This window comes from Dendrobates tinctorius, unplaced genomic scaffold (genome assembly GCF_039654945.1).
Source record: "Dendrobates tinctorius isolate UK_male_01 unplaced genomic scaffold, ASM3965494v1 ptg000308l, whole genome shotgun sequence".
Lineage (NCBI taxonomy): Eukaryota > Metazoa > Chordata > Amphibia > Anura > Dendrobatidae > Dendrobates > Dendrobates tinctorius.
The window spans coordinates 3,408,030-3,434,912 of NW_027361975.1; the positions used below are offsets into that span (position 1 = coordinate 3,408,030).

The 26,883-nt window shown below is 43.4% G+C and overlaps 1 protein-coding gene across 4 annotated transcripts in view; it reads left to right on the forward strand.

The window, feature by feature from the left end:
- The window catches only part of ZFP91 (ZFP91 zinc finger protein, atypical E3 ubiquitin ligase), an 84,598-nt gene that overhangs the window by 48,341 nt on the left and 9,374 nt on the right, over positions 1-26,883 (forward strand). For 3 of the 4 annotated variants that reach the window (XM_073560919.1, XM_073560917.1, XM_073560916.1), the window contains exon 8: positions 8,923-8,973. The exons of the other annotated variant lie outside the window; for it this stretch is intronic. In XM_073560919.1, coding sequence (XP_073417020.1) covers positions 8,923-8,973 — 51 coding nt within the window. The remainder of the gene's footprint in view (positions 1-8,922; positions 8,974-26,883) is intronic. 4 annotated transcript variants of the gene reach the window in all.

A 26,883-nucleotide genomic window follows, 5' to 3' on the forward strand; every position in this document is an offset into this window, starting at 1 on the left:
AAGCAACTTCAGTTTGCTCCTCAGTTACAATACTGTGTTCCTCTATTTCAAACATTTCTGTGTCTGTGGACCCAGAATGTTCTTCTAGCTGCTGGTCACCATCATTACTCTCATTCATTAGCTTAATAGTACTTATCATATTTGAAGCATTGTCAGTTACGACAGAAAGAACTTGCTCTTTTTTAAGTTCATAGTCTTGCAGAACCTTTTCCACCAAGACCTGGAGAAACTCACTGGTGTGATGAGCTTTGGTGTCTTTTACTGCCAATGTCTTGGTAACTATTTCATTTTTGTCACAAAGAAATCGGACATTGATGGCAAAATAGTTCACTCTGTGACGTGTGCAGGCATCTATTTTAAGAAACAGAAAGCGTCCTGTTGTGAGTTCATTTTCCCCTTCACTACTGAGGCCCGAGGAACTCCCTCTTCTGGTAAAGAAAGGTAGTGAGCCTGATTATCAAACACCTGAGGCTGATGATGATGATTGGCTGAGTGGAGTTACTGACTGGATATAAGGCTGACGACACCCTTCTGCCCTGCGGGTGATTTCTCTGTGGGATCCTTGGAGACCAGTCTGAATTCCTGCTCCTCTAAAGCTAAGTTTGCTGCTCGGCTTTTTGCATTTGTGCTCTGACTTTGTTTTGCTTTGTTTTTCTGGATTTCTGCCATTCCCTGCTGGGGTGTGCTGAATTCCTTTAGCTCTGTCTTCTGAAAATACCTGAGTGCTGATTTAGTTTTTGAAGCCTAGCTGCTTCAGGGTCTTTTTCATATCAGCTTGTTGGCTTTGTCTTTGATAGGGTTTTGGCAGATTGCAGACAGCAGCCTTCCTGTCCTTTCCTATCTAGGTAGTTTTGGGCCCCGACTTTGCTCAGTCTATCTTTCTGTCTGTGTTAGTGTTTTCATCTTGCTTCACCGTCATTATATGTTGGGGGCTGCCTATTGCTTTGGGGTCTGCTCTGGGGCAGTTTAGATTTCCCCTTTCTTTCTTTAGGCCTATTTAATTCTCCGGCTGTGATCGAGGGGTCTAGGGCATCGTAGGAACCCCCCACGGCTACTGCTAGTTGTGTTGATAGGTTCAGGGGTCTGCAATCTGATAGTTGCCAACTTCTCTGGTTTTCTGGACTTAGCTTGTATTTCTGTTTTTGCCTCCTACGGTGACTCAATCATAACAGCGTCCCTTGAGAGTTTTTTTTAAGTTCTTCCTTTTGTTTAAAAGCTTCTTCGATTACTAATTTTCTAATACTCTCTCTCTCCAGAGAAACACCAAGCTTGCGGGCCATTTCCCCATTCAGACACATAAAAGCTGGTCGTGAAAATAATGAAATAGGCACACTATCCTTTACAACAAGCTCTATGATCTGTTTTTTAAATGTATCTACTGTCATTGTCACAGTAACTTTGTCACTGACAAAATATCTTGCAACTGATGGCTGCAAAGTTCTCTGCTCCTTTGTTTGGCTGGAAGAGCTGGGCACTGGTTCATTGGTTTGGATGCAGTCTTTCTCATCCACTGCTTTCAGTACTTCTGGATGAAAGCGCTGTAAATGTCTCTTTAGATTAGAAGCTCTGGAAGGAGCATTTTTATCTTTGCCTGAATATGCATGAATGCCTGAATCTTGGCTTCACAACATTTGTTTTCGTCTGGATCATTTGTCATACACTGACAGACATAATGTTTTCTATCTTGAGTGATGGTGAAATGTTCAAATACAGCTGATTTAATGTGATGCTTGTTTGACATTCTCAGGTTTTTAATTCTGCATTCACAATCCAAATGACAATTGTTTTTCCTAAAAACAATTGTACAAAATTATTGCCAGGTCGTACAACTGATATAGTGGTCAGTAATACTGTTATTATTCCTCATGTACTCACAGTTAACTGATGCAAAGTTTGTTGAAAGGATAATACTTCTTACAGTCTTCCTCTTCTGAGTAGCAGGCAGCTGTGAGATGCTTGGAAGACGCACACCTAGTATGATCTAGTCTAGAGGAGGAGCTTTACTACTAAGAATTTGCAACACATTTTCACTTTCAGTTTCATACATTGTAAGTTGGGGGGTTGGGGCAGCATGAGGTTAACCAAGTATAAGATTAGATAAGGGCAGTGGAGAACAGTGACACACAAGAAGTAAGAAATGTCTCTATCTCCAGCAGAACTGCTTATCACTGTTGTTCATAGTTTGATAGAACATATATATTTGAGTAACATTTATAAAATTTATATGAAAGTTCAATTATGAAATATTAATACATTTTTTTCAAAGCTGGAGTCTGAGTCTGTACATTTCTACCGACTCCGACTCCAACCAAAACTAACTCCGACTCCACGACTCCGACTCCACAGCCCTGCTATCCCGTCCTTGGGAATTAAGTCCCAGGGCACATGGACGGGATAGTACGTCATCTGTTCGAAAGGGGTTAAACAGTGCAGGTTTCTCCTATCAGTGCAAGGGTTAATCTTCTGTGTGGAGAGCTCCTGTAGGCTTTTTTCCTTTGATGCTCTCAGCAGTTCAGTGTTGGCCACTCCCCTCTGCTATATATATACCGTATTTTTCAGACTATAAGATGCACCGGACCAAAACGCATAACTAGGTTTTAGATAAGGAAAATATAAAAAAAAAAAATTGAAGCAAAAAATGTGGAGCGCTGTTATGGGAGGAGGGTTATCTGCTTCTGACCCTTATAGGGGGATTGTTCCCCAATTCTGTCCTGACATCACTCATCCTTGTATGTGTGTGTGTGTGTATATATATATATATATATATATATATATATATATATATATATATATATATATATATATATACACACACAGTGGGGAAAAAAAGTATTTAGTCAGTCAGCAATAGTGCAAGTTCCACCACTTAAAAAGATGAGAGGCGTCTGTAATTTACATCATAGGTAGACCTCAACTATGGGAGACAAACTGAGAAAAAAAAATCCAGAAAATCACATTGTCTGTTTTTTTTTTCATTTTATTTGCATATTATGGTGGAAAATAAGTATTTGGTCAGAAACAAGCAATCAAGATTTCTGGCTCTCACAGACCTGTAACTTCTTCTTTAAGAGTCTCCTCTTTCCTCCACTCATTACCTGTAGTAATGGCACCTGTTTAAACTTGTTATCAGTATAAAAAGACACCTGTGCACACCCTCAAACAGGCTGACTCCAAACTCCACTATGGTGAAGACCAAAGAGCTGTCAAAGGACACCAGAAACAAAATTGTAGCCCTGCACCAGGCTGGGAAGATTGAATCTTCAATAGCCAACCAGCTTGGAGTGAAGAAATCAACTGTGGGAGCAATAATTAGAAAATGGAAGACATACAAGACCACTGATAATCTCCCTCCATCTGGTGCTCCACGCAAAATCCCACCCCGTGGGGTCAGAATGATCACAAGAACGGTGAGCAAAAATCCCAGAACCACGCGGGGGGACCTAGTGAATGAACTGCAGAGAGCTGGGACCAATGTAACAAGGCCTACCATAAGTAACACACTACGCCACCATGGACTCAGATCCTGCAGTGCCAGACGTGTCCCACTGCTTAAGCCTGTACATGTCCGGGCCCGTCTGAAGTTTGCTAGAGAGCATTTGGATGATCCAGAGGAGTTTTGGGAGAATGTCCTATGGTCTGATGAAACCAAACTGGAACTGTTTGGTAGAAACACAACTTGTCGTGTTTGGAGGAAAAAGAATACTGAGTTGCATCCATCAAACACCATACCTACTGTAAAGCATGGTGGTGGAAACATCATGCTTTGGGGCTGTTTCTCTGCAAAGGGGCCAGGACGACTGATCCGGATACATGAAAGAATGAATGGGGCCATGTATCGTGAGATTTTGAGTGCAAACCTCCTTCCATCAGCAAGGGCATTGAAGATGAAACGTGGCTGGGTCTTTCAACATGACAATGATCCAAAGCACACCGCCAGGGCAACGAAGGAGTGGCTTAGTAAGAAGCATTTCAAGGTCCTGGAGTGGCCTAGCCAGTCTCCAGATCTCAACCCTATAGAAAACCTTTGGAGGGAGTTGAAAGTCCGTGTTGCCAAGCGAAAAGCCAAAAACATCACTGCTCTAGAGGAGATCTGCATGGAGGAATGGGCCAACATACCAACAACAGTGTGTGGCAACCTTGTGAAGACTTACAGAAAACGTTTGACCTCTGTCATTGCCAACAAAGGATATATCACAAAGTATTGAGATGAAATTTTGTTTCTGACCAAATACTTATTTTCCACCATAATATGCAAATAAAATGAAGAAAAAACAGACAATGTGATTTTCTGGATTTTTTTTTCTCAGTTTGTCTCCCATAGTTGAGGTCTACCTATGATGTAAATTACAGACGCCTCTCATCTTTTTAAGTGGTGGAACTTGCACTATTGCTGACTGACTAAATACTTTTTTTCCCCACTGTATATATATACACAGTATATATAAAATATATGTCCCCATGCAGGTATATATGATCCCCATCCTGGTGTACATGGCCCCCCATCGCCATCCTGGTATACATGACCCCCATCCTGGTATACATGTTCACCCATTCAGGTATACATGACCCACCCATTCAGGTATACATGACCCACCCATCCCCATCCTGATATACATGGTCCCCATCCTGGTATCCATGCACTCCCCCATCATGGTATATATGGTCCCCCAACATGGTATATATGTCCCCGATCAGGCTGCACACATAAAAGAAATAAGCAATTCTATTTACCTTCCCTCCACTCCCTCGCACCGTGGTGTTCTGTTGTGATGCAAGCAGCTGATTTTAGCTTGTAAGCAGGCCATTAAATGAGCGTGATTGACAATATTGAAGTCGTTCGAAGCTTGGTTCCCTGCCTCTTTACACCAGCTGAGGAAGAATGATGGGTACAGATAGTCCTTGATACAGCAGGGCCCATATAGAACATATAGTAGAATGCACTGACCATGTTCCTTGATAGAGTATAATACAGCCCCCCCAAACACACAGTATAGTGCAACACACACTTTATAATGCAGCCTCCCCACATAAACACACCACACAACATAGTGCAGCACCCCACACACACTATAATGCAGCCCACACAGAGTATAATGCAGCCCTTCTCTCACAGTATAGTACATCCCCCCTACACACACAGTATAGTGCAGCCCCCCCCTACGCACACAGTACAGTGCAGCCCCCCCTCACACACACACATACTATAATGTGTATATATATACACGCGTACACACACACAATACTTAAAGGGGTTGTCCGGGCTTTTCACATAATCTCAGTACATATCTGGGCTGCAGAATGCTGACAATAACTAATTTACTTTATGTCACTAGTTTGCACGGTTTTGTAGATATTCTTAACAGAACGTACAAGGCGGGGTGTGTTATGGCATTGAAATGACAACTGGTCGTTTCCTCCTGCGCGCTACATGTTAGGGCAAGTTAGGATAGGATATGGGTTGAACTAGATGGACTTAAAGTCTCCCTTCAACCTTAATAACTATGTTACTGTGTTACTAAAAACATGCCCTCTGTAGCAACAACCCCACCTTCCATAGCTACAGGCCCTCCCCGTCCACATAAAGAAGCCCTACTCACACAGTAACAAATCCTCCCCGCCGCTCCATTCTGCGCCATTCCCCCCTCTCTGCCGCTCCATTGCCCCCACCACCATGCCGGTCCGTCTCACCCGGTCTTCACATTGCCGGTGAAAGCTGCAGCCGGGAGTGAGCGGGTCATGTGACAGGCAGGCTGAAGTGACGTGCACAGAGCCTGTCACATGACCCGCCCCTTCCCTGCTGCACTTTCACCGGCAATGTGAAGACCGGGTGAGACGGACTGGCGTGGTGGGGGGGAATGGAGCGGCTGGGGGGAAGGGGGTGGAATGGAGCGGCGGGGAGGATTTGTTACTGTGTGAGGAGGGCTTCTTTATGTGGACAGGGAGGGCCTGTAGCTATGGAGGGTGGGGTTGTTGCTACAGAGGACATGTTTTTAGTAGCGTAGGAGGAAACGACCAGTTGTCATTTCAATGTCATAACACACCCCGCCTTAGACGTTCTGTTAAAAATATCTACAAAACCATGCAAACTAGTGACGTAAAGTAAATTACTTATTGTCAGCATTCTGCAGCCCAGATATGCACTGAGATTATGTGAAAAGCCCGGACAACCCCTTTAACTCTCCTCCTCGTTCCCCTGCTGCTCTGGCTTCTGTAGAGCATCTCATCAGCTCCACTGCTGGCACACGCAGAGGCAGTGGGGGAGTGATGGGAGAGGGAGCGTGATCTGATGCTCTCTCCTCCACCACTACTTTCAACTGGACAAGTTGATTGCAAGGGGTGGGGCCGCACCTGGCCCCTCTTGCTCACAGGCTCCATAGAGGTCGCGTGGTACGCCGCTATTAACAGCACACCACTGGCTGGGGGCCCCTGGAGGAGCGGGGACCCTAGGTAGCTGTCTTTTCTGCTTGCCCTTAACGCCGGCCCTCCCCACACACAGAGGTCAGCTGCCGGAATATTCACTGCTCCCCACACCCATGACTATGGGAGTAGAGAGCAGTGAATATTTTAATAGCAGGCATACTGTTAGCCGCAGCCACAGACTTCCTGCAGTGACTGGGTGATCATGTGTGCCCGCTATTAAAGAGAATGAATATTCACTGCTCTCCTCTTCTATAGTCCCACCCACCTTACTGTGCAGGTTTCAATGCATAGAGGTGGGAGGGACTATGGACATGGAGAGCAGTGAATATTTATTCTCTTTAATAGCGGGCATACGTGACTGCTGTGGATTCCTGACTCCTAAAACCTCCTCCTTTGCCGCTTTACCCCACCTTTCCCCTCATCCACATAAGGTAAATCCGGACTGTAAGATGCATCCCCCAATTTCCTCAAAAATTTTGAAGGAAAAAAGTGCGTCTTATAGTCCAAAAAATACTGTACTCGCCTCTGGCAAGCTGGCATTGCCAGAGTTTGTACTATACTGCCTGGAGTTGGAGATATTGGTTCTCTGTGGAGGCATTTTTGTAGTGTTTTCAGGAGACACTTGTATGGTGATTTGTCTGGGAACATATCCGCATCCTCTCCTAGTTGTTTTTCCTACCTTTACTTCCTGGTGTTCCACTTTGTTATTTGTGAGTGCATATTTGTATGATTTCATTTATCCCTGTTCCTTTTTCTCATGTTAGTCTGGTTTTGAGTATTCATATGCACAACTACTCCCCACTTCCCTGGGTGGGGGAGGGGACAGATAAGGGCTGATTCAGAAGCTCAGTATGGCATGTAGCCCCAGCGTCTTCACCATCAGGAGTAATCCGGGGAGCAGGGATAACTAGAGTACCCCTAGCATTAGGGATAGGGAAGGAGCCTCTAGCCCCAGGATATCTTGCTTATCTTGTGTGAGGTAGCGCTGTCATTTACTTAGGGGATTCTCGCTTGCAGCGAACAAAAACAGATCCAGCACGGGTCTTCATAAGCCATAACACAGTCCATGCGGTTTATTAAACACCATAAACCATCATAGAGGCAACATAACTTCATAACAACTGCATAGCGTCCATAGAGTTTCACTCTGTAATCCTTATATCACAGGTTATGCAAATGTCCAGCATACAGGCCCTTCAGCCTCAGTATTATCTCACCCCGTCAGGGTTCTCTCACGGCTGCTTCATTCACGCTGCAGATGTCCATATCCCTCCAGGGAACTCTCAGGCTCTGACAGCCATTACACAGCGACCACACGTGCTGTTAGGAAGACAGACATCTCTTTGCACGAGACCTTCCAAACTGGACCAATCAGGACCTGATTGGGACCCAGCATTCACCACATGTGACCTACCCTGGCCACATTATATGGTCCATAGCCACGCCCACCGGGTCACGTGACTATGACCTCATCACAGGTCCTTCAGGCATTCACATAGCCTTTTACAACAGGCGTTTTCAGACACACCCTTGGGTGGGTTTGTAGGTAACTGGCCCGCCCAACTCCCAAGTTACCTAGAGACTTCTCCCTTATACCTTGAAATAACACCTCAGCAATACCATTGCTGATCATTACTCATAACTAAGTCTCCATCTCAAAGCCACCCACTTTGAGATACACAACCATCCTTCAGGATTCTGCCACTCATCCTCTTCCTTGGAACCTCCACACAGCGCCCCCTAGCGGACATAGTGGTTACTACACCACACTTGCTACTGTGCCGTGACACGCTGCAGCTATGTTGCAATTTCTGAAAAGTGCATCCACAACGTGTGAATACCTCCTTAGCATGATATTATTGATGCCTCTTAATGAACCAAATTACCATAGACAGCTGGAGCCCACTTTTTTCAGTAAAATATATCCAATCACATTTTTACATAAATGCACAATTTTCCTGTTACAGTTATGTTCGTCAAATGGTTGCATAATTTAACACTGTCCACTGACATCTAGTAGGGGCTAAGAAGATAGCAAAGCATTTTCAAGTTGCCCTTTCCTCATTTCAAAATGTAATTAAGAAATGGCAGTTCACTGGAACATTGGAGGTCAAGATAAGGTCTGAAAGACCAGAAAAAATTTCAGTAAGAGATGCTCGTAGGCATGCTGGAGATGCAAATCTGAACCCTTCAGAAATATTTAGCAGACTCTGAAGTTGTGGTACATTGGTCTACTATTCAGAGACACATGCACAAATGTGTCATGTTAACCAGAGGTGGCTAAAGTTTTACATGGTTCTGTACACTTTGAAGTGGCTATATTTAGATACCGCAGTCCAGCTCTCATTTACTTGACTTTTGGAATACAAGTAACAAAAAAGGCTGGCATTTCAGTTGTTGCTGTTCAGTTGTATCCTAATACATTTATCACTTTTCATCTGAACTCTTTTTTTTATAATCAAGCCGTTGCATTGTATTTCTTTTTCTTCCCTTTTTATGAAGGCGAGGACGACGGCGCAAAGATGATAAAACTCCAAGACTACCAAAAAGGCGGTGAGTAGGTTCTTACATTACATTGAATTACATTATATTTCATTGAATTGCCCTTTAATTCCTTAATTTGTTGTGTTTTTGTCACGGAGTGATCACTCTCTGCTTTTTCAGTCTACATAGAACAAAATACTAAAGTTTGCCCCTATTTGGAAAAAATCTTTTATTGATTTTAAAATTACGTATCCCATGCAAAGTTTCAAACCACACAATGGGGTCTTTTTCAATTGAAAAAACTGGCCCATATGTTATTCACAACATTGTGTGGGATAAATTGCATTATCAATAAAAAGAAACTTCATGCTGGAGGATGGCGAACTTTATTTTGGATATTGTAAGGAACCCAACTGGTTGAACTGGGCTTAGGACACACTTGCATGTGTTAGCGTGGCTGGTCTGGAGCCGGAATCTCCAGGAGTGGACCCTCTGGGCCGTGGCACCGAGGGGCCCCGGGCGAGCTGCCAGGTGGAACCGGCCCTTATACATGGACCGTTAGGAGCAGGCCAAGGGGATCGAGTACCACGATAGCCGGTACCGAGAGGGGCGATTCAGGATGGACTGGAGTAGGAGTGTGGGACTGAAGTGTAGATGACAGGACAGAGCTGTAACACAGGAGACAGGAGTGGAGTAAGACTGTAGACTGGAACGTGGAAGGATGGTTGGAGCAGGAACACAGGAGACAGAATTAGAACAGGAACACCGCAGGCAGGACTGGAGTAGGACGGAAGGACTGGAGCAGGATGGAACAGGAACACCGTGGCAGGACTGGAGTAGGACGGAAGGACTGGAGCAGGATGGAACAGGAACACCGGAGGCAGGACTGGAGTAGGATGGAAGGACTGGAGCAGGATGGAACAGGAACACCGGAGGCAGAACTGGAGTAGGACGGAAGGACTGGAGCTGGATGGAACAGGAACACCGGAGGCAGCACTGGAGTCGGACTGCGGAGTACAGCAGGGGACACGGATAGCAGGACTGCGAGGCTGCTGCAGGGAGCACACGAGAACAGGACTGTGAGACTGCAGAGAGCACACGAAGAAGCGAGGCCCAGTGTGCTAGGAAACACAACGATCAGGCGCCTCCCTCAGGGGGAAGCGGCCTGATATGCCCCTGTCTGGTCTGCCATTGGTCAGGGGGTGCTTCCGGGTCAGGGCATAGCAGGAGCACAAGAAGCAGAAGGGAGGCGTGGCCACGGCCTATGGCGCATGCATATTGCATGCAAAGATGCCGTCGGCCGCGCGCCTTTCAGAGGTGACCGCCGTGGCTGTCGAGCGGCGAGGGGCTGCGGCGTGGGAGCGATGGCCGGGTGAGTATGCAGAGATGGCGTGGGAGTGGAGGCCGGGTGAGTATGTCGGAACGGCGTGACAGCATCCTTCTATATTGGTTTTGCTATATTGAATATTATTTTGGTTTAGGCTGACATTGCTTGAAATTCCTCTTCCCCCATAAGTCTGACCCCTTCCTGCTCTCCTGAACCATTAATTGTAGAGCTGGAATGTGGTCTAACTTTATAGGGAATGCAGCAAAGCTAAGTAGGATCCTTAGGTTGTGCCTTCTGACTACATGGTTAATCAACGTGGCGGCCTATGCTGGAAATACAGGCTGAGCTGAGTGTGGATAAAATACTGACTATCCTACAAATAAGCTAATATAGCCCAATTAGAGTTTAAAGTGGTGGAATTTTCTCAGCAATTTGTCAGATGACTGCTTGATACAATATTCAATAAATGAGCACATATGAACTGTCACTTTTATTTTTTATGAATGGTGAATGAAGAGCCTAACAAGAATGTAAGAGTCACAGGTTATCTCGTCTATTGTTGTTCCCTCCAGATAGTGTATGGAAGGATTGCTGGTTTAGCACAGAATTAAAACATTAATCCCACATTTGAATTATATTTAACAAATCAAAATAAATGCATTCCTATTGTAAATAGTAACTAAGTCCAGCATAAAGTTTTTTGTACCTTTTTGGTTTTTTTTTCATCTCTAGACACGTGGTCAAAATTGTTGGTACCCCTCGTTTAATGACTGAGAAACCCACAATGGTGACAGAAATAACTTGAATCTGACAAATAACTTGAATCAAATATCTATGAAAATGAACAAATGAAAGTCAGACATTGATTTTCAACCATGCTTCCACAGAATTTAAAAAATAAAACTCATGAAATAGGCCTGGACAGAAATAATGGTGCCCTTAACGTAATATTTTGTTGCACAACCTTTTGAGGCAATCACTGCAATCAAACGATTCCTGTACCTGTCAATGAGACTTCTGCATCTCTTGACAGGTATTTTGGCCCACTCTTCAAGAGCAAACTCCTCCAGTTTTCTCGTGTTTGAAGGTTGCCTTTTCCAGACGGCATGTTTCAGCTCTTTCCAAAGATGTTCAATAGGTCAGGGCTCATAGAAGGCCACTTCAGAATAGTCCAATGTTTTCCTCTTAGCCATTCTTTGGAGTTTTTAGCTCTGCGACTGAGACCAAGCTTTCTGACACTGGGCAGCACATTTCTTTCTAGAATCCCTTGATAGTCTTGAGATTTCATTTTACCCAGCACAGATTCTAGACACCCTGTGCCAGATGCAGCAAAGCAACCCCAGAACATAACAGAGCCTCCTCCATGTTTCACAGTAGGGACAGTGTTCTTTTCTTGATATGCTTCATTTTTCCATCTCTGAGCATAGAGCTGTTGTGCCTTGCCAAAAAGTTCAATTTTTGTCGCATCTGTCCATAGGACATTCTTCCAGAACATTTGTGGCTTGTCAACATGTAGTTTGGCAAATTCCAGTCTGGATTTTTTATGATTTTTTTTTCAACAATGGTGTCCTCCTTGGTCATCTCCCATGAAAGTCCACTTTGGCTCATACAACGATGGATGGTGCGAGCTGACACTGATGTTCCTTGAGCTTGAAGTTCACCTTTAATCTGTTTAGAAGTTTTTCTGGGCTCTTTTGTTACCATTTGTATTATCTGTCTTTGATTTGTCATCAATTTTCCTCCTGCAGCCACGTCAATGGAGGTTGGCTACAGTCCCATGGAGCTTAAATTTCTGAATAATATGTGCAACTGTAGTCACAGGAACATCAAGCTGCTATTTTCTTTCTAATCTCCTGAGACAACTTGTATTGTAGACACCTTTGATGCAAATTAGTGGACACACCTACATGTCCCTTTTGTCACATTATTTTCAGGAGTACCATCATTTCTGTCCAGGCCTATTTCATGAATTTCATTTTTTTTTTAAATTTTGTGGAAGCGTGGATCAAAAGCAATGTCTGACTTCAATTTGTTCATTTTCATAGTTTTATTATTACTCTTCTCAGTTTAAAGTTATTTCTGTCACCATTGTGGGTTTTTCTGTCATTAAACGAGGGGTACCATCAATTTTGACCATGTGTGTAGCTGCCCTTCTGTACATCCAGCTTTACATAGCTGAATTCTGTTCTTATCGTCTATAACTACATTTCCCAGCACTAGGTTTTTCTTCAGTTCTAGAGTGTGCAGTAAACCTATTTAATGCCTAAAGAGTTTTTCCACACCACCAAAAAAGCCATAGTTGCTATAAGCCGTTTATAGTGACAAGAAATTATATTTTATTCCTATATAAATAGGGTATTAGTCAATGTCATTTAATTAAATGGTCATTAATTCCATATGGACAATCATCCCACTGTAATGGATTTTTAGGGCAAGTATATACAGGTGCATCTCACAAAATTACAATATCATCAAAAAGTTAATTTATTTCAGTTATTCAATACAAAAAGTGAAACTCATATATTACATAGTGTCACTACAAACAGATCTATATCAAGTGTTTATTTCTGTTAATGTTGATGATTATGTGTTACAGCCACTGAAAACTCAAAAGTCATTATCTCAGTAAATTAGAAAAATAAAGCAACCTGGGCTTCCATAACACCTCAGCAATGCCTCAGGCTGATCGACTCCATGCCACACCACATTGAGGCAGTAATTGATAAAAAAAAAGAGCCCCAACCAATTATTGAGTGCATTTACTGAACATACATTTCAGTAGGTCAACATTTAGGATTTTAAAATCATTTTTTTCAAGCTGGTGTTCTAAAGTAGTCTAATTCACTGAGATAATGACTTTTGGGTTTTCATTGGCTGTAAGCCATAATCATCAACATTAGCAGAAGTAAACACTTGAAATAGAGTAATTACAAACAGAGTGATCTATCTAATCTATGAGTTTCACTTTTTGTATTGAAGAACTGAAATAAATTAACTTTTTGATGATATTCTAATTTTGTGAGATGCACCTATATGTTGGTCTATGAGTACCAATGTATTATATCATTTCCATAATAGAACTAACTAGTATGGAATAATATAGCTGGTAATCATATGACTACCTATACAGTTATTGCCTGATGAAATATTTAATATAGTTCATGAATTAATATAACCAGTTTTTAGAATAGTAATCAATTGTGGGTCTCATATATTTAGAAGTTCCTCTCATTTGTGCTCCATATTGAGACTCATACAATGCCCTGATAGTTCTGGCAGTGAAAGAGTAAACATAGCAGAGATCTCAGTGACATGCTGCTCTGTTAGATAAGGATCCCTGCAATATAACACAGGCAGGGTGCCAGGCTGTCAGTCTGAGAGTGAATGAGTGGAAGAAGCAGCGATCTCAGTAATGTGCCAATTTGCAATATTCCTTATGTAAAAAATGTTGCTGTTAGAATTATTACACTGTATTCTACATAAGGAACATTGCACATTGTTTAATTTACCTTTCAATCATTGCACTGTGCATAAATAGACTGCTTAGGTGTCCGACTCCGCCCTTAGAAAAAGCCAACACCATCGGCGAAACGTGTCACAGGGGCTCTGTATCGAATCTATAGTGTAAGGATTATGAGGGACTGTCAGCTTAAGGACTCCTTCCCATGCTCTGGTAATTCCTGTACAGAAAAAAACAGCACTAGTGAGATCCGTGGTCCATGTCCGTGTATCAGTTTGCTGTCTGTGTGTCACATCTGTGTGCCGTCCGTGTGACATCTACTCTGTGCCGGGGAAAAGCAGATCAGTTTTTCTGATCCTAGGCGCCGGCGGCTGAAGGCATCTCTCATCATTGTCTCCTTGCTCTGAGACCAAGCAACAATGATGGGAGTTGTATTTAGCAGCAACTGTGTAAAGGTACTGTCACACTTAGCGATGCACCAGTGATCCCGACAACAATATGATGCGGTCAGGATCGCTGGTGCATCGCTAAGTGGTCGCTAGTGAGCTGCCAAACAGGCAGATCTCACCAGCGCCATAGCAGCGGTCGGCGGTCGCTACTTACCTGTCAGACGAGGCGATGAAGACGTCCTCCCGCCCGCGTCCACGCGTCGCTCGTCTCCACAGCAGGAAGCAGACAACGAGAAACGGCCCAGGCCGTTCTCGCGCGATCAGCGCTAACCAGCGGGGGAGCCGGTCGGAGGTAAGTATCACACATAGCGATATCGCTAGCAATATCGCTGCTACATCACAAAACCAGTGACGTTATAGCAATATTGCTAGCGATATCGCTTAGTGTGACGGGCCCTTAACTCCTATGTAAGATAAAGAAGTAAATTAAAAAACGGTGTGGGCTCCCGTGCAATTTTAATAACCAGCAGAGGGAAGACCCATGGCTGGGGCAGATGTTAATAATCTGAGGTAAGGGACAATATCCCATAAGGTTCCCAGGCTATTAAGATGTGCCAAATCTGGTGCTTTGCCTCGATCTTCCCACTTGCCCTGTGGCCGTGGTAAGTGGGGTAATAGGGTTGGGGTTGATGTGAGCCATCAAGCCCAACCCAGCTAACATCAAGCCCAGGGGTTAGTAATGGAGAGGCGTCTATAAAGCGCCCCCATTACTAACCCTATAATAAGTTTGTAAATAAAGGATTTTATTCTTGCTATGTGTTTATTTGAAATAAAAATCAACAATCTATTTTGTCCCCTTGTCCCGTGTAAAAGACAGAAAATAAACAACCATAATCGTTTTCTTGCTCCTAATCCATCAAAGCCATTGTCCCCGTAAAAACAACAAAAATAATAAACAACTTTATCCCTCACCTGAATTGAAGAGTAACAATACTGTCACAAGCCGTAATCCATCTCTGCGATATCTGGTTTACAAGCTAAATGGTGGCATGATGCAATCATCCAGGCAGAAAACTGAGTTAATGAGGTGCTGCGAGCACAGCTTCATTGACGAGCAGTTACATCATAGTGATTACTGCCAATCACTGAAGGTGCATTCCCACCGACATATCACTGTGACCGGCCCAATGAACTGCGGTGACCTCAATAAGATCACCGCAAGCAACATGAGAAAATTCTCACAGTGATCTTATTGAGGTCAACTCAGTTCATTATCCCAACTCACAGGGAACTGAGTTTGGAAACCACTCGTGGTTTTCTACCTAGATGGTCACATCATGCCACCGTTCAGGTTGTAAACCAGATATCACAGAGATGGATTACGGTGTGGGTCAGTATTGCTAATCTTCACTTCGTACAGGTGAGAGATATGGTTGTTTATTATTTTTATTTATTTTTTTTACAGTGGACAATGCTTCAATGGATTAGCACTAGAAGTCCCAGAGAGGGGTCATTTAACATTTCTACCTTTGGAACCCAGAGACGGGTCGAATGACCTGAAGGATTTTATCTAACATCCTATAATCACCGTCTTTTTTATGTAATTAAGGCCACTACTGTAGTACCACAGGAGGTTGTTTTCCATTGAGTTTAACCATTTAGTTTCTAGTTAGTTCTATTCAGTTTATTGTATTTGACAATATAAAGACTATACATATTGTATTTAGTTTAGTTTTATTTGAGCAAAAAAGCACTGAAACAATGAATCATTTTTTATATATATACAGAGCTATGAGGGGCCTGTACCGCCATATAGTGCACAGTCACAGAGCTATGAGGGGCCTGTACCGCCATATAGTGCACAGTCACAGAGCTATGAGGGGCCTGTACCGCCATATACTGCAGTCACACTGCTATGAGGGGCCTGTAGCACCATATAGTGCACAGTCACAGAGCTATGAGGGGCCTGTACCGCCATATAGTGCACAGTCACAGAGCTATGAGGGGCCTGTACCGCCATATAGTGCACAGTCACAGAGCTATGAGGGGCCTGTACCGCCATATAGTGCAGTCACACAGCTGTAAGGTGTCTGTACCGCCATATAGCGCACAGTCACAGAGCTATGAGGGGCTTGTACCGCCATATAGTGCACAGTCACAGAGCTATGAGGGGCCCGTAGCACCATATAGTGCACAGTCACACTGCTATGAGGGGCCTGTAGCACCATATAGTGCACAGTCACACTGCTATGGGTGGCCTGTACCGCCATATAGTGCACAGTCACACTGCTATGAGGGGCCTGTAGCACCATATAGTGCACAGTCACACAGCTATGTGTGTGTATATGTATATATATATATATTGTATTTAGTTTAGTTTTATTTGAGCAAAAAAGCACTGAAACAATGAATCATTTTTTATATATTTTAAATAGAGAATTAGAAATTTTAGAGCAAGGTACAGCTGTGAGTAATGACCAGAAGCATTTGTGTCTAAGTCAAGAGGACTGAAATTTCAGTGTGAAAAATATACAAAAGAACAACTGTTATTTGTCTCCATGCTTTTTATTTTTTATATAAAAATAAAAAAATACAAGGAATAAAACAATTCCACACATATTTACAATAGGCTACAGTGGCGGGGCTGCATGTGTGTGTGTGAGTGGCATGTCCTTCTTGTGTGACTAGCATTTCAGCACTCACCGAGCAGTCTGTCTGCACTGTCGGAACATACCTGGCACTGCCTGGGTATGTCCCTGGTACATTTGCCACACGTGTATTTGTAGCAGTCAACACGTCTCTCAGTTGCACAATTGTTCGTGCATCGATGGTTGACCTGACACTTCGCCCTTTTGCCAGGGCTGGGTGTGGAAGGTTGTTGCCGAAGGAGTTTCTCCTGGCGTGCCTTCTTTTCACTCACATGAGAGCCACCAACTCTTTTGCAGAAGAACATGCGCATTCAGTGCTGCCATGTCAATCATGTTGTAGAACACGGTGACTGGCCATCTCCGTGTTCCTACACGCACGCTGTACTCCCGCACCATTTGGTCCATTACATCCACACCGCACTTTGTGTGGTTGTATTGTGTGACCGTGTTTGGCTTCCTTTTGTTGGTATCCTCAGTCTCAACCACGCTGTGCATGCTGCTGAGAATGTAGACGGCATTCTTTCGTTTGGGTGCATACACTGTCAGTGTGGCACCAGTGGTTGAAAACACCTGAGTGGTGAATTCAGTGCGGTCCATCTGTCTAGCAGATTGAGGAATTTCCCGGCGACTCTTGTTGACTGTGCCGAGGATAGTGGTTTTCCGGCTAAGCAGTCGTTGTGCAAGTGACAATGATGTAAAGAAATTGTCCGTGGTTACAGTTCTGCCCTTGTCCATGAATGGTTCCATCAGCCTCATCGCTACAGTTTCGGACAGTCTCTCCCCGCTGGGACGACTGGGGTCCTTGCCAAGATATGGGAGGACATTACAGATGTACTTTGATTTCAAGTCTCAAGCAACCCAAAACTTGAGGCCAAACTTGTCTGGTTTTGTTGCAGTGTATTGCAGAAAACAGCAGCGAGTCTTTGACGGGAAAAGCTGTTCATCAATAGTGATGTGTCGACCAGGGTTGTAGGACGGTCTCCGCTCGCTCACTGCATGTGAACATGTCATCAAAGCGTAGGTGTTGCATGATGTCTTGGAAGCGGTTTCGGGCCATGGTTGCAATGATCCTTGGGTTTGCCAGGTTTGCTGACCAGCTGTCACGTAGTGATGGAACCTTGGTCACCCCCCGCAAAATAATGACTGAAATAAATGCCATTAGTTCCGGGAGACCCATGAACCAATCCACCTGCTCCGTGTGACGTGCATGTTGAGTAGTCCATTCTTGAATGCTACGAAGCATGTCAAGAGTGATAAAACAGAGGAAGCTCTGAAGGCGACTCCGGACACTTTGTCTGGCCTTAGCACTTGGCTCTCCATCTGTAGGGTATGATTCTATTGGGGTGAAATGGAGACGTTTCCCCACTTGTACTTCACGCCACACTGTGCCATCTTTTGCGGTCTCTGTCGGCTCACTCGCCAACCGAGCTCTCTTTTTTGGTAGAGGAGGAGTCTCATCATCTGCAAGATAAATAATTTCAAATTAACATTTTGTTTTGGTTCTACTGAGACAGCCCTGACCAAAATCACTTATGATCTACTTACAGCCAAAGCAAACGGACAATATTCTATACTCCTGCATCTAGACCTGTCCTCTGCTTTTGACACAGTTGACCACTGCCTCCTACTACAGATCCTCTCCTCCTTTGGCATCAAAGACCTAGCCCTATCCTGGATCTCCTCATACCTTTCAAACCGCACATTCAGCGTCTCCCACTCCCACACTACCTCCTCATCCCACCCTCTCTCTGTTGGAGTCCCCCAAGGCTCTGCTCCTCACCCAACCGCCTCCAAGACTTCTCCCGAATAGCCCCCATCCTCTGGAATTCCCTGCCCCAACACGTCCGGCTATCAACCACACTTGGATCCTTCAGATGGAACCTGAAAACCCACCTCTTCAGGAAAGCCTGCAGTGATCCCCGCTGCCTCCTCACCACTACTGGACCTACCGCCTCACCATCACTGGAACTGCTGTAACCCCCCAACCTACCTTCTCCCCACCATCCTGTAGCATGTAAACCCGAAAGGGCAGGGTCCTCTCTCCCCTCTGTATCAGTCTGTGTTTGTTAGTTTGTTTACTGTAAGTGATATCTGTAATTTGTATGTAACCCCTTCTCATGTACAGCACCATGGAACCAATGGTGCTATATAAATAAATAATAATAATAATAATAAATAAAAAAGATGGTCAGGAAATAAATAGGTAATTTGAAAAATCTAACCTGAAGACATCTCAGAGTCCGAATCCGGTTGAAGGGTTGGTGTTGCTCAGGATCAGTTCCAATGCCTGTTGAATGGTGTGCCTTCTCTGCATTTTGTTTCTTGTGAACAAAAAAGGTGAAGGAGTCACCTATCTATCCCCCACAGCACAAAAGGACAATGCAGCTGGGGGGTGGGCAGACACACTCAGGAGCAGCTTACATTCTTTTGTTTGCACTCTCTTACAAGACCTTTGTTGAGGTGGATCAACATAATTGCCCCCTGCAGATTCCTCAGGCAATGGCCACATTTAAAAATGAAAGGATGCTAATTGGAGCCATCAGAGTTGTCAGTTTGGACTAAAGGCCCTTTTACATTTAGCGATGCACCAGCGATCCGACCCGGTCAGGATCGCTGGTGCATCGCTAAATGATCGCTAGTGAGCTTTCACACAGAAAGATCTCACAGCGATGCAGCAGCGATGCAGCGCGCGATACTCAACTTTCACACAAAGCGATCCTGACGTCCTCCCGCCCGCCTCCACGCGTCGCTTGTCGTCACAGCAGGAAGCCCCAGCAGGAAGCTGACGACGAGAAATGGAGCCGCCCAATCTCACGCGATCAGCGATGGACAGCGGGGGAGCGGGTCGTTGGTAAGTATCACACATAGCGATATCGCTAGCAATATCGCTATAACGTCACAAAACCAGTGACGTTTTAGCGATATTGCTAGCGATATCGCTTAGTGTAAAACCCCCATAAGGGTCATTTGACCCTCTTTCAGGACTTCAGGGGGGAGCTTGAAATTTCTGGGACTTCTAGTGTTTGACGTAAGGTTAGTATTATGGCTGTTTATTATTTTCTGTCTTTTACAAGGGACAGGGGCTTGAATGAAATAGGTGTAAGGTGCGTATAACTTTGTTTTTTTTATTTTTAAATAACTCTCTAAAACGGTGTTAATTTTTATTTCAAATAAAGGATTTTAATCTTGCTGTGTGCTTGGAAATAAATTTATTATCGGGTTAGTTATTGGGGCTTGATGTCAGTTGATAATACAAGGCTGACATCAACCTCAACCCTATTACCCCACTTGGCACATTTTATTTCTGGGGAGACTGAGGACTGATGTTGGTTTCCTGGTAGGGGGGTGGAAGCAATATCTCTGATCCCTTCCCAGGCTAGTAAAATCAATCCATAGCTGTCTGTTTACCTTTGCTGGTTTGAATTTATAGGTGGACCCTACGTTATTTTTTTGTCATCAGTGTGCACGTGTGCAGCACCCATTTTGTCCAAAAACTGACATGTCTGTGAATTTTTCACATGGACAAACGGCCCATTTGAAAAACCTGACACATGCGCACCACTATCGAATGGGTGTGCGTGTGTCCGTATTTGTGGTTCTTAAAAAAACGGATCGCATATGGACATAAAAACGGACATGTGAAGGGGGCCTAACCAAGAGAGGGCAAGCATCAGGATAGCGTATCCAGATACTGGCCAGTTGTACCTTTCACACTCGGAGATACATACACCGTTTCCACAATCACTGATTGTCCATATGGAATTAATGATCATTCAATTAAGGGACATTGACCAAATCTCCATTTAGACAGGAATGAATTATAATCTCCTGTCACTATAAATTCTTACCTATGATACATAATAGTGGTCCAATATATATGTTCACTAGAGTTGAGTGACTTTGGTCGGATCGGGTTTCATGAAACAAAATTTGTTTCAGATGAAACTGGTCCGACTAAGGCAAAAAAAAGTCGGAGTTTCGTCCGAAACCCGACCCCAATGCAAGTCAATGGGAAATAAAAGTCGGCATTGAGTGGATGAATGTCATCCGCTCAATGCCGACTTTTATTTCCCATTGATTTGCATTGGGGTCGGGTTTCGGACGAAACTCCGACTTTTTTTTGCCCTAGTCGGACCAGTTTCATCTGAAACAAATTTTGTTTCATGAAACCCGATCCGACCAAAGTCGCTCAACTCTAATGTTCACCATTTGAAGATATACACTGTAGTTATTTTGGTTTTAATCACATTATTTTAGTGTTTACCATTAAAGGTTATATTTTATTTCACATTCTAGTCCTCCCTTTTCCTTTCCCTATGGCAATTTTTCTTCAGTGCTGCAAACCGTCCCTCCCTGTCCTGTGTGTTAATGACTAGCCCTACAATGCTTAAGTTGATAATTCAACTGCATGCACCACATATAGTTGACATATTTGGCTAATCTAAGTGTAGAATTCACTCTATTCTTTTGTGCACTGCATGCTCTTGTACACAACTCTGCTAGCCAAAATGTATCTTCTGCCATCTACATCAGTATAGCTACCTATTTCATTTTACTTCATTGCTGTGTTAGCTGGTACTCTGCTGCGCTTCCTGCCTTAGCAGTGGACACTGCAGACCCTCACACAGCACGCTTCCACACAGATCTCCTCTATCTAGATGACTGATGAAGGTCAGGTATTGACCGAAATGTCTCATTTTTCTGGAATTTCCTAATTCAATAAATAAGTTCTTGAACACACCTATACAGTTGTGCTCAAAAGCTAACATACCCCCGCAGAATTTTTGCTTTCTTTGCCTTTTTCAGAGAATATGAAGGATAACACTAAAACTTTTTCTCCACTCATGGTTATTGGCTGGGTGAAGCCATTTACTGTCAAACTACTGTGTTTTTGCTTTTTAAATCATAGTGACAACCCAAAACATCCAAATGACTCTGATCAAAAGTTTACATATCCTTGTGATTTTGGCCTGATAGCATGCATAGAAGTTGACACAAATGGGTTTGAATGGCTACTAAAGGTAACATCCTCACCTGTGACCTGTGACAAATGCCAGCAAAATTGTTCAGGATGCAAAAACCAAAAATAACATCAGCTGACATACTCTGAAAACTAGTGGTGTGGCTGTTTCAAGATGCACAATAAGGAGACACTTGAAGAAAAATGGGCTGCATGGTTGATTCGCCAGAAGAAAGCCAAATGACCCTGATCAAAAGTTCACATACCCCATTTCTTAATACCGTGTATTACCCCCTGTAACATCAATGACAGCTTGAAATCTTTTGTGGTAGTTGTGGATGAGATTCTTTATTTTCCCAAATGGTAAAGCTGCCCACTCTTCTTGGCAGAAAGCCTCCAGTTCCTGTAAATTCTTAGACTGTATAGCATGAACGCAGCTCTTGAGATCTCCCCAGAGTGGCTCAATGATATTGAGGTCAGGAGGCTGGGATGGCCACTCCAGAACCTTAACTTTGTTCTGCTGTAGCCAATGACAGGTCGACTTGGCCTTGTGTTTTGGATCGTTGTCATGTTGGAACGTCCAAGTACATCCAATGCGCAACTTCCGGGCTGATGATTGCAAATTTGCCTCAAGTATTTGCTGATAACGTGCTGCACTCATCTTTCCTTCAACTTTGACCAAGTTTCCTGTGCCTTTGTAGCTCACACATCCCTAAAACATCAGCGACCCACCTCCGTGCTTACAGTAGGAATGGCCTTGTTGACCTCTTTCCAAATGTAACGTTTATGGTTGTGACCAAAAAGTTAAATTTTGGTCTCATCACTCCAAATTACCTTGTTCCAGAAGTTTTGAGGCTTGTCTCTGTGTTGTTTTGTGTATTGTAGGCTAGATACTTTGTGGCATTTGCGAAGTAATGGCTTTCTTCTGGCAACTCAACCATACAACCCATTTTTCTTCTAGTGCCTCCTTTTTGTGCATCTTGGACCAGGGACACCACTAGTTTTCAGAGAGTTCAGTATTTCAGCTGATGTTATTTGTGGGTTTTTCTATGCATCCCGAACAATTTTGCTGGCATTTGTCACAGGTCACAGGTGAGGATGTTACCTTTAGTAGCCATTCAATCCCATTTGTGTCAACTTCTGTGCATGTTATCAGGCCAAAATCACCAGGGTAGGTGAACTTTTGATCAGGGCCATTTGGATGTTTTGGGTTGTCATTGTAATTTAAAAAGAGAAAACATAGTAGTTTGACAATAAATTGCTTCACCCAACCACTAACCAGAAGTGGAGAAAAAGTTTTGGTGTTATCATTCATATTCTCTGAAATAAGGCCAAGAAGGAAAAAATTCTGCTGGGATATACAATCTTCTGAGCACAACTGTATGAGTGCCAAGTATTTCTACATCATATTTGACTCTATAGTAGCAGGTTTATAGTCCACGACTTTGTGGCTCAGGATACATTAATGGGCTGATTCTTCAAAACTGACATTTTGCATACCAATTTTGTAAGAGCCCGTTGTAATCATTCAGCACATCTTTTAGCTGCCATGTATCAGCATAAGTATTGTGTTCTATTTCTTTTGTAATATACACCAATTTTGTGTTTTAAACTAGGATGAATTTGTCACCTGAACTTGATGCTTTTCTCCCCATTAAGCTGCAGATTATTTTCAAAACTTGGTGGAGCTGGCATTAAAATGTCAAATTTGTAGAATTTTTGAGCAACCATAAGTTTCTCTGGTGCAAACTGCATCAATTGTCCTTTACGTGTGCTAGACAAACATCTATATCTACACCACATCTTCAGATATACCTGTCATTTATATAACATGCAACAATTAACCCCTTCATGACCCAGCCTATTTTGACCTTAATGTCCAGGCCATTTTTTGCAATTCTGACCAGTGTCCCTTTATGAGGTAATAACTCAGGAACGCATCCTAACGAGATTCCGAGACAGTTTTTTTCGTGACATATTGGGCTTCATGTTAGTGGTAAGTTTAGGTCGACAATTTTTGCGTTTATTTGTGAAAAAAACAGAAATTTGGCGAAAATTTTGAAAATTTCGCAATTTTCAAATTTTTAATTTTTATTCTGTTAAACCAGAGAGTTATGTGACACAAAATAGTTAATAAATAACATTTCCCACATGTCTACTTTACATCAGCACAATTTTAGAAACAAAATTTTTTTTTTGTTAGAAAGTTATAAGGGTTAAAAGTTGACCAGCAATTTCTCATTTTTACAACAAAATTTATAAAACCATTTTTTTTAGGGACCACCTGACATTTGAAGTCACTGTGAGGGGTCTATATGGCAGAAAATACCAAAAAGTGACACCATTCTAAAAACTGCACCCCTCAATCTATTCAAAACTACATTCAAGAAGATTATTAACCCTTCAGGTGCTTCACAGGAACTAAAGCAACGTGGAAGGAAAAAATGGACATTTTAATTTTTCCAACAAAAATTTTCTTTTAGCATCAATTTTTTCATTTTCAAATGGGTAACAGGATAAAATGGATCCTAAAATTTGTTGGGCAATTTCTCCTGAGTACACCGATAGCTCATATGTTGTCATAAACCACTGTTTGGGCGTACAGCAGGGCCCGGAAGGGAAGGAGCGCCATTTGACTTTTTGAATGGAAAATTAGCTCCAATCTTTAGCAGACACCATGTCGCATTTGGAGAACCCCGGTGCGCCGAAACATTAGAGCTCCCCCACAAGTGACCCCATTTTGGAAACTAGAACCCCGAAAGAACTTATCTAGATGTGTGGTGAGCACTTTGAACCCCCAAGTGCTTCACAGAAGTTTATAACGCAGAGCAGTGAAAATAAAACATAATTTTTTTCACTCAAAAATGATTTTTTAGCCCGGTATTTTTTTTTTTCACAAGGCTAACAGGAGAAATTGGACCACAAAAGTTGTTGTGCAATTTGTCCTAAGTACACCAATACCCCATATGTGGGGGAACCACTGTTTGGGAGCATGGGAGAGCTCAGAAGGGAAGGAGCGCCATTTTGGAATGCAGACTTTGATGGAATGTTCTGCGGGCGTCATGTGCGTTTGCAGAGCCCCTGATGTGCTTAAACAGTAGAAACCCCCCACAAGTGACCCCATTTTGGAAACTATAACCCCCAAGGAGCTTATCTAGATGTGTAGTGAGCACTTTGAAACCCAAGTGCTTCACAGAAGCTTATAATGCAGAGCCATGAAAATAAAAAATTATTTTTTCCTCAAAAATTATTTTTTAGCCCGCTATTTTTTATTTTCCCAAGGGTAACAGGATAAATTGGACCCCAAAAGTTGCTGTCCAGTTTGTCCTGAGTACGCTGTTACCCCATATATGGGGGGGAACCACTGTTTGGGCGCACGGCAGGGCTCAGAAGGGAAGGAGCGTCATTTGACTTTTTGAATGGAAAATTAGCTCCAATCGTTAGCGGACACCATGTCATGTTTGGAGAGCCCCTGTGTGCCTAAACTTTGGAGCTCCCCCACAAATTACCCCATTTTGGAAACTAGACCCCCTAAGGAACTAATCTAGATGCATAGTGAGCACTTTGAACCCCCAGATGCTTCACAGAAGTTTATAACGTAGAGCCGTGAAAATAAAAATATTTTTTTTATTCCTTAAAAAATTATTTTCTTAGCCCACTATTTTTTATTTTCACATTGGTAACCGGAGAAATTGGACCCGTAAAGTTGTTGTCCAGTTTCTCCTGAGTACGCTGGTACCCCATATGTGGAGGGGAACCACTGTTTGGGTACACGTCAGGGCTCGGAAGGGAAGTAGTGACGTTTTGAAATGCCGACTTGAGGGAATGGTCTGTGGGCGTCGTGTTACGTTTGCAGAGCCCCTGATGTACCTAAACAGTGGAAACCCCCCACAAGTGACTCCATTTTGGAAACTAGACCACCCAAGGAACTAATCTAGATGTGTGGTGAGCACTTTGAACCCCCAAGTGCTTCACAGAACTTTATAACGCAGAGCCGTGAAAATAAAAAATAATTTTTTTTTCCACAAAAATAATTTTTAGCCCCCAATTTTTTATTTTACCAAGGGTAACAGGAGAATTTAGACATTTAGACCCCCAAAGTTCTTGTGAAATTTTTCCTGAGTATGCTGATACCCCATATGTTGGGGTAAACCACTGTTTGGGCACACGTTGGGGCTCGGAATAGAGGGAGCACTGTTTGACTTTTTGAACGCAAAATTGGCTGGAATAAATGGCGCCATGTCGCGTTTGGAGACCCCCTGATGTGCCTAAACAGTGGAAACCCCTCAATTCTATCTCCAACCCTAACCCCAACACACCCCTAACCCTAATCCCAAACCTAATCATAACCCTAACCACAACCCTAATCCCACCCCTAACCCTAATCCCAACCCCAACCCACCCCTAACCCTAATCTTAACCCTAATTCCAACCCTAACCCTAATCCCAACCCTAACCCTAATCCCAACCGTAACCCCAATTCCAACAGTAACCATAATTCTAACCCTATTTCTAACCCTAATTCCAACCCTAACCCTAATTCTAACCCTAATGGAAAAATAAAAATATGTTCTTTATTTTATTTTTTGTCCCTACCTATGGGGGGGTAATAAGGGGGGCGGTGATTTACTTTTTTTTTATTTTGATCACTGTGAGAGTTTATCACAGTGATCAAAATAAATGAATGAATCTGCAGCTTTGCAGATTCCAGCGGGCACACTGCGCATGCGCCCGCCATTTTCCAGGATGGCGCCTCCATGATCTGGGACGGCCAGAGGGACTTCAGAGGCACTGTGCAGTGTAAGGGGGGTGATCAGAAGGTGTGGAGGAAAGGCGGGGAGCAGATCATGACAACGGCAGCCGATCGGCGCCGTCAGTCGGTGGCAGTGGCCGATCGGTACCGTCAGTCGATGGGGGGTCTGATCGGTGTCTCTAGCCATGGCAGATGCTATTTCAGCATCAGTCATGGCTGGATTGTAATATTTCACCAAATTTAATTGGTGAAATATTACAATCGCTCTGATTGGCTGTTTCACTTTTAACAGCCAATCAGAGCAATCGTAGCCATGTGAGGGCTAAGCCACGCCCCCTGTGGTGAAGTACAAAGCCCCCCTGGCACAACTTTTCACGACACCTATGTGGCGTCAAAGGTCGGGAAGGGGTTAATAGAAAAAGATTATTGACGTTTTAGAATA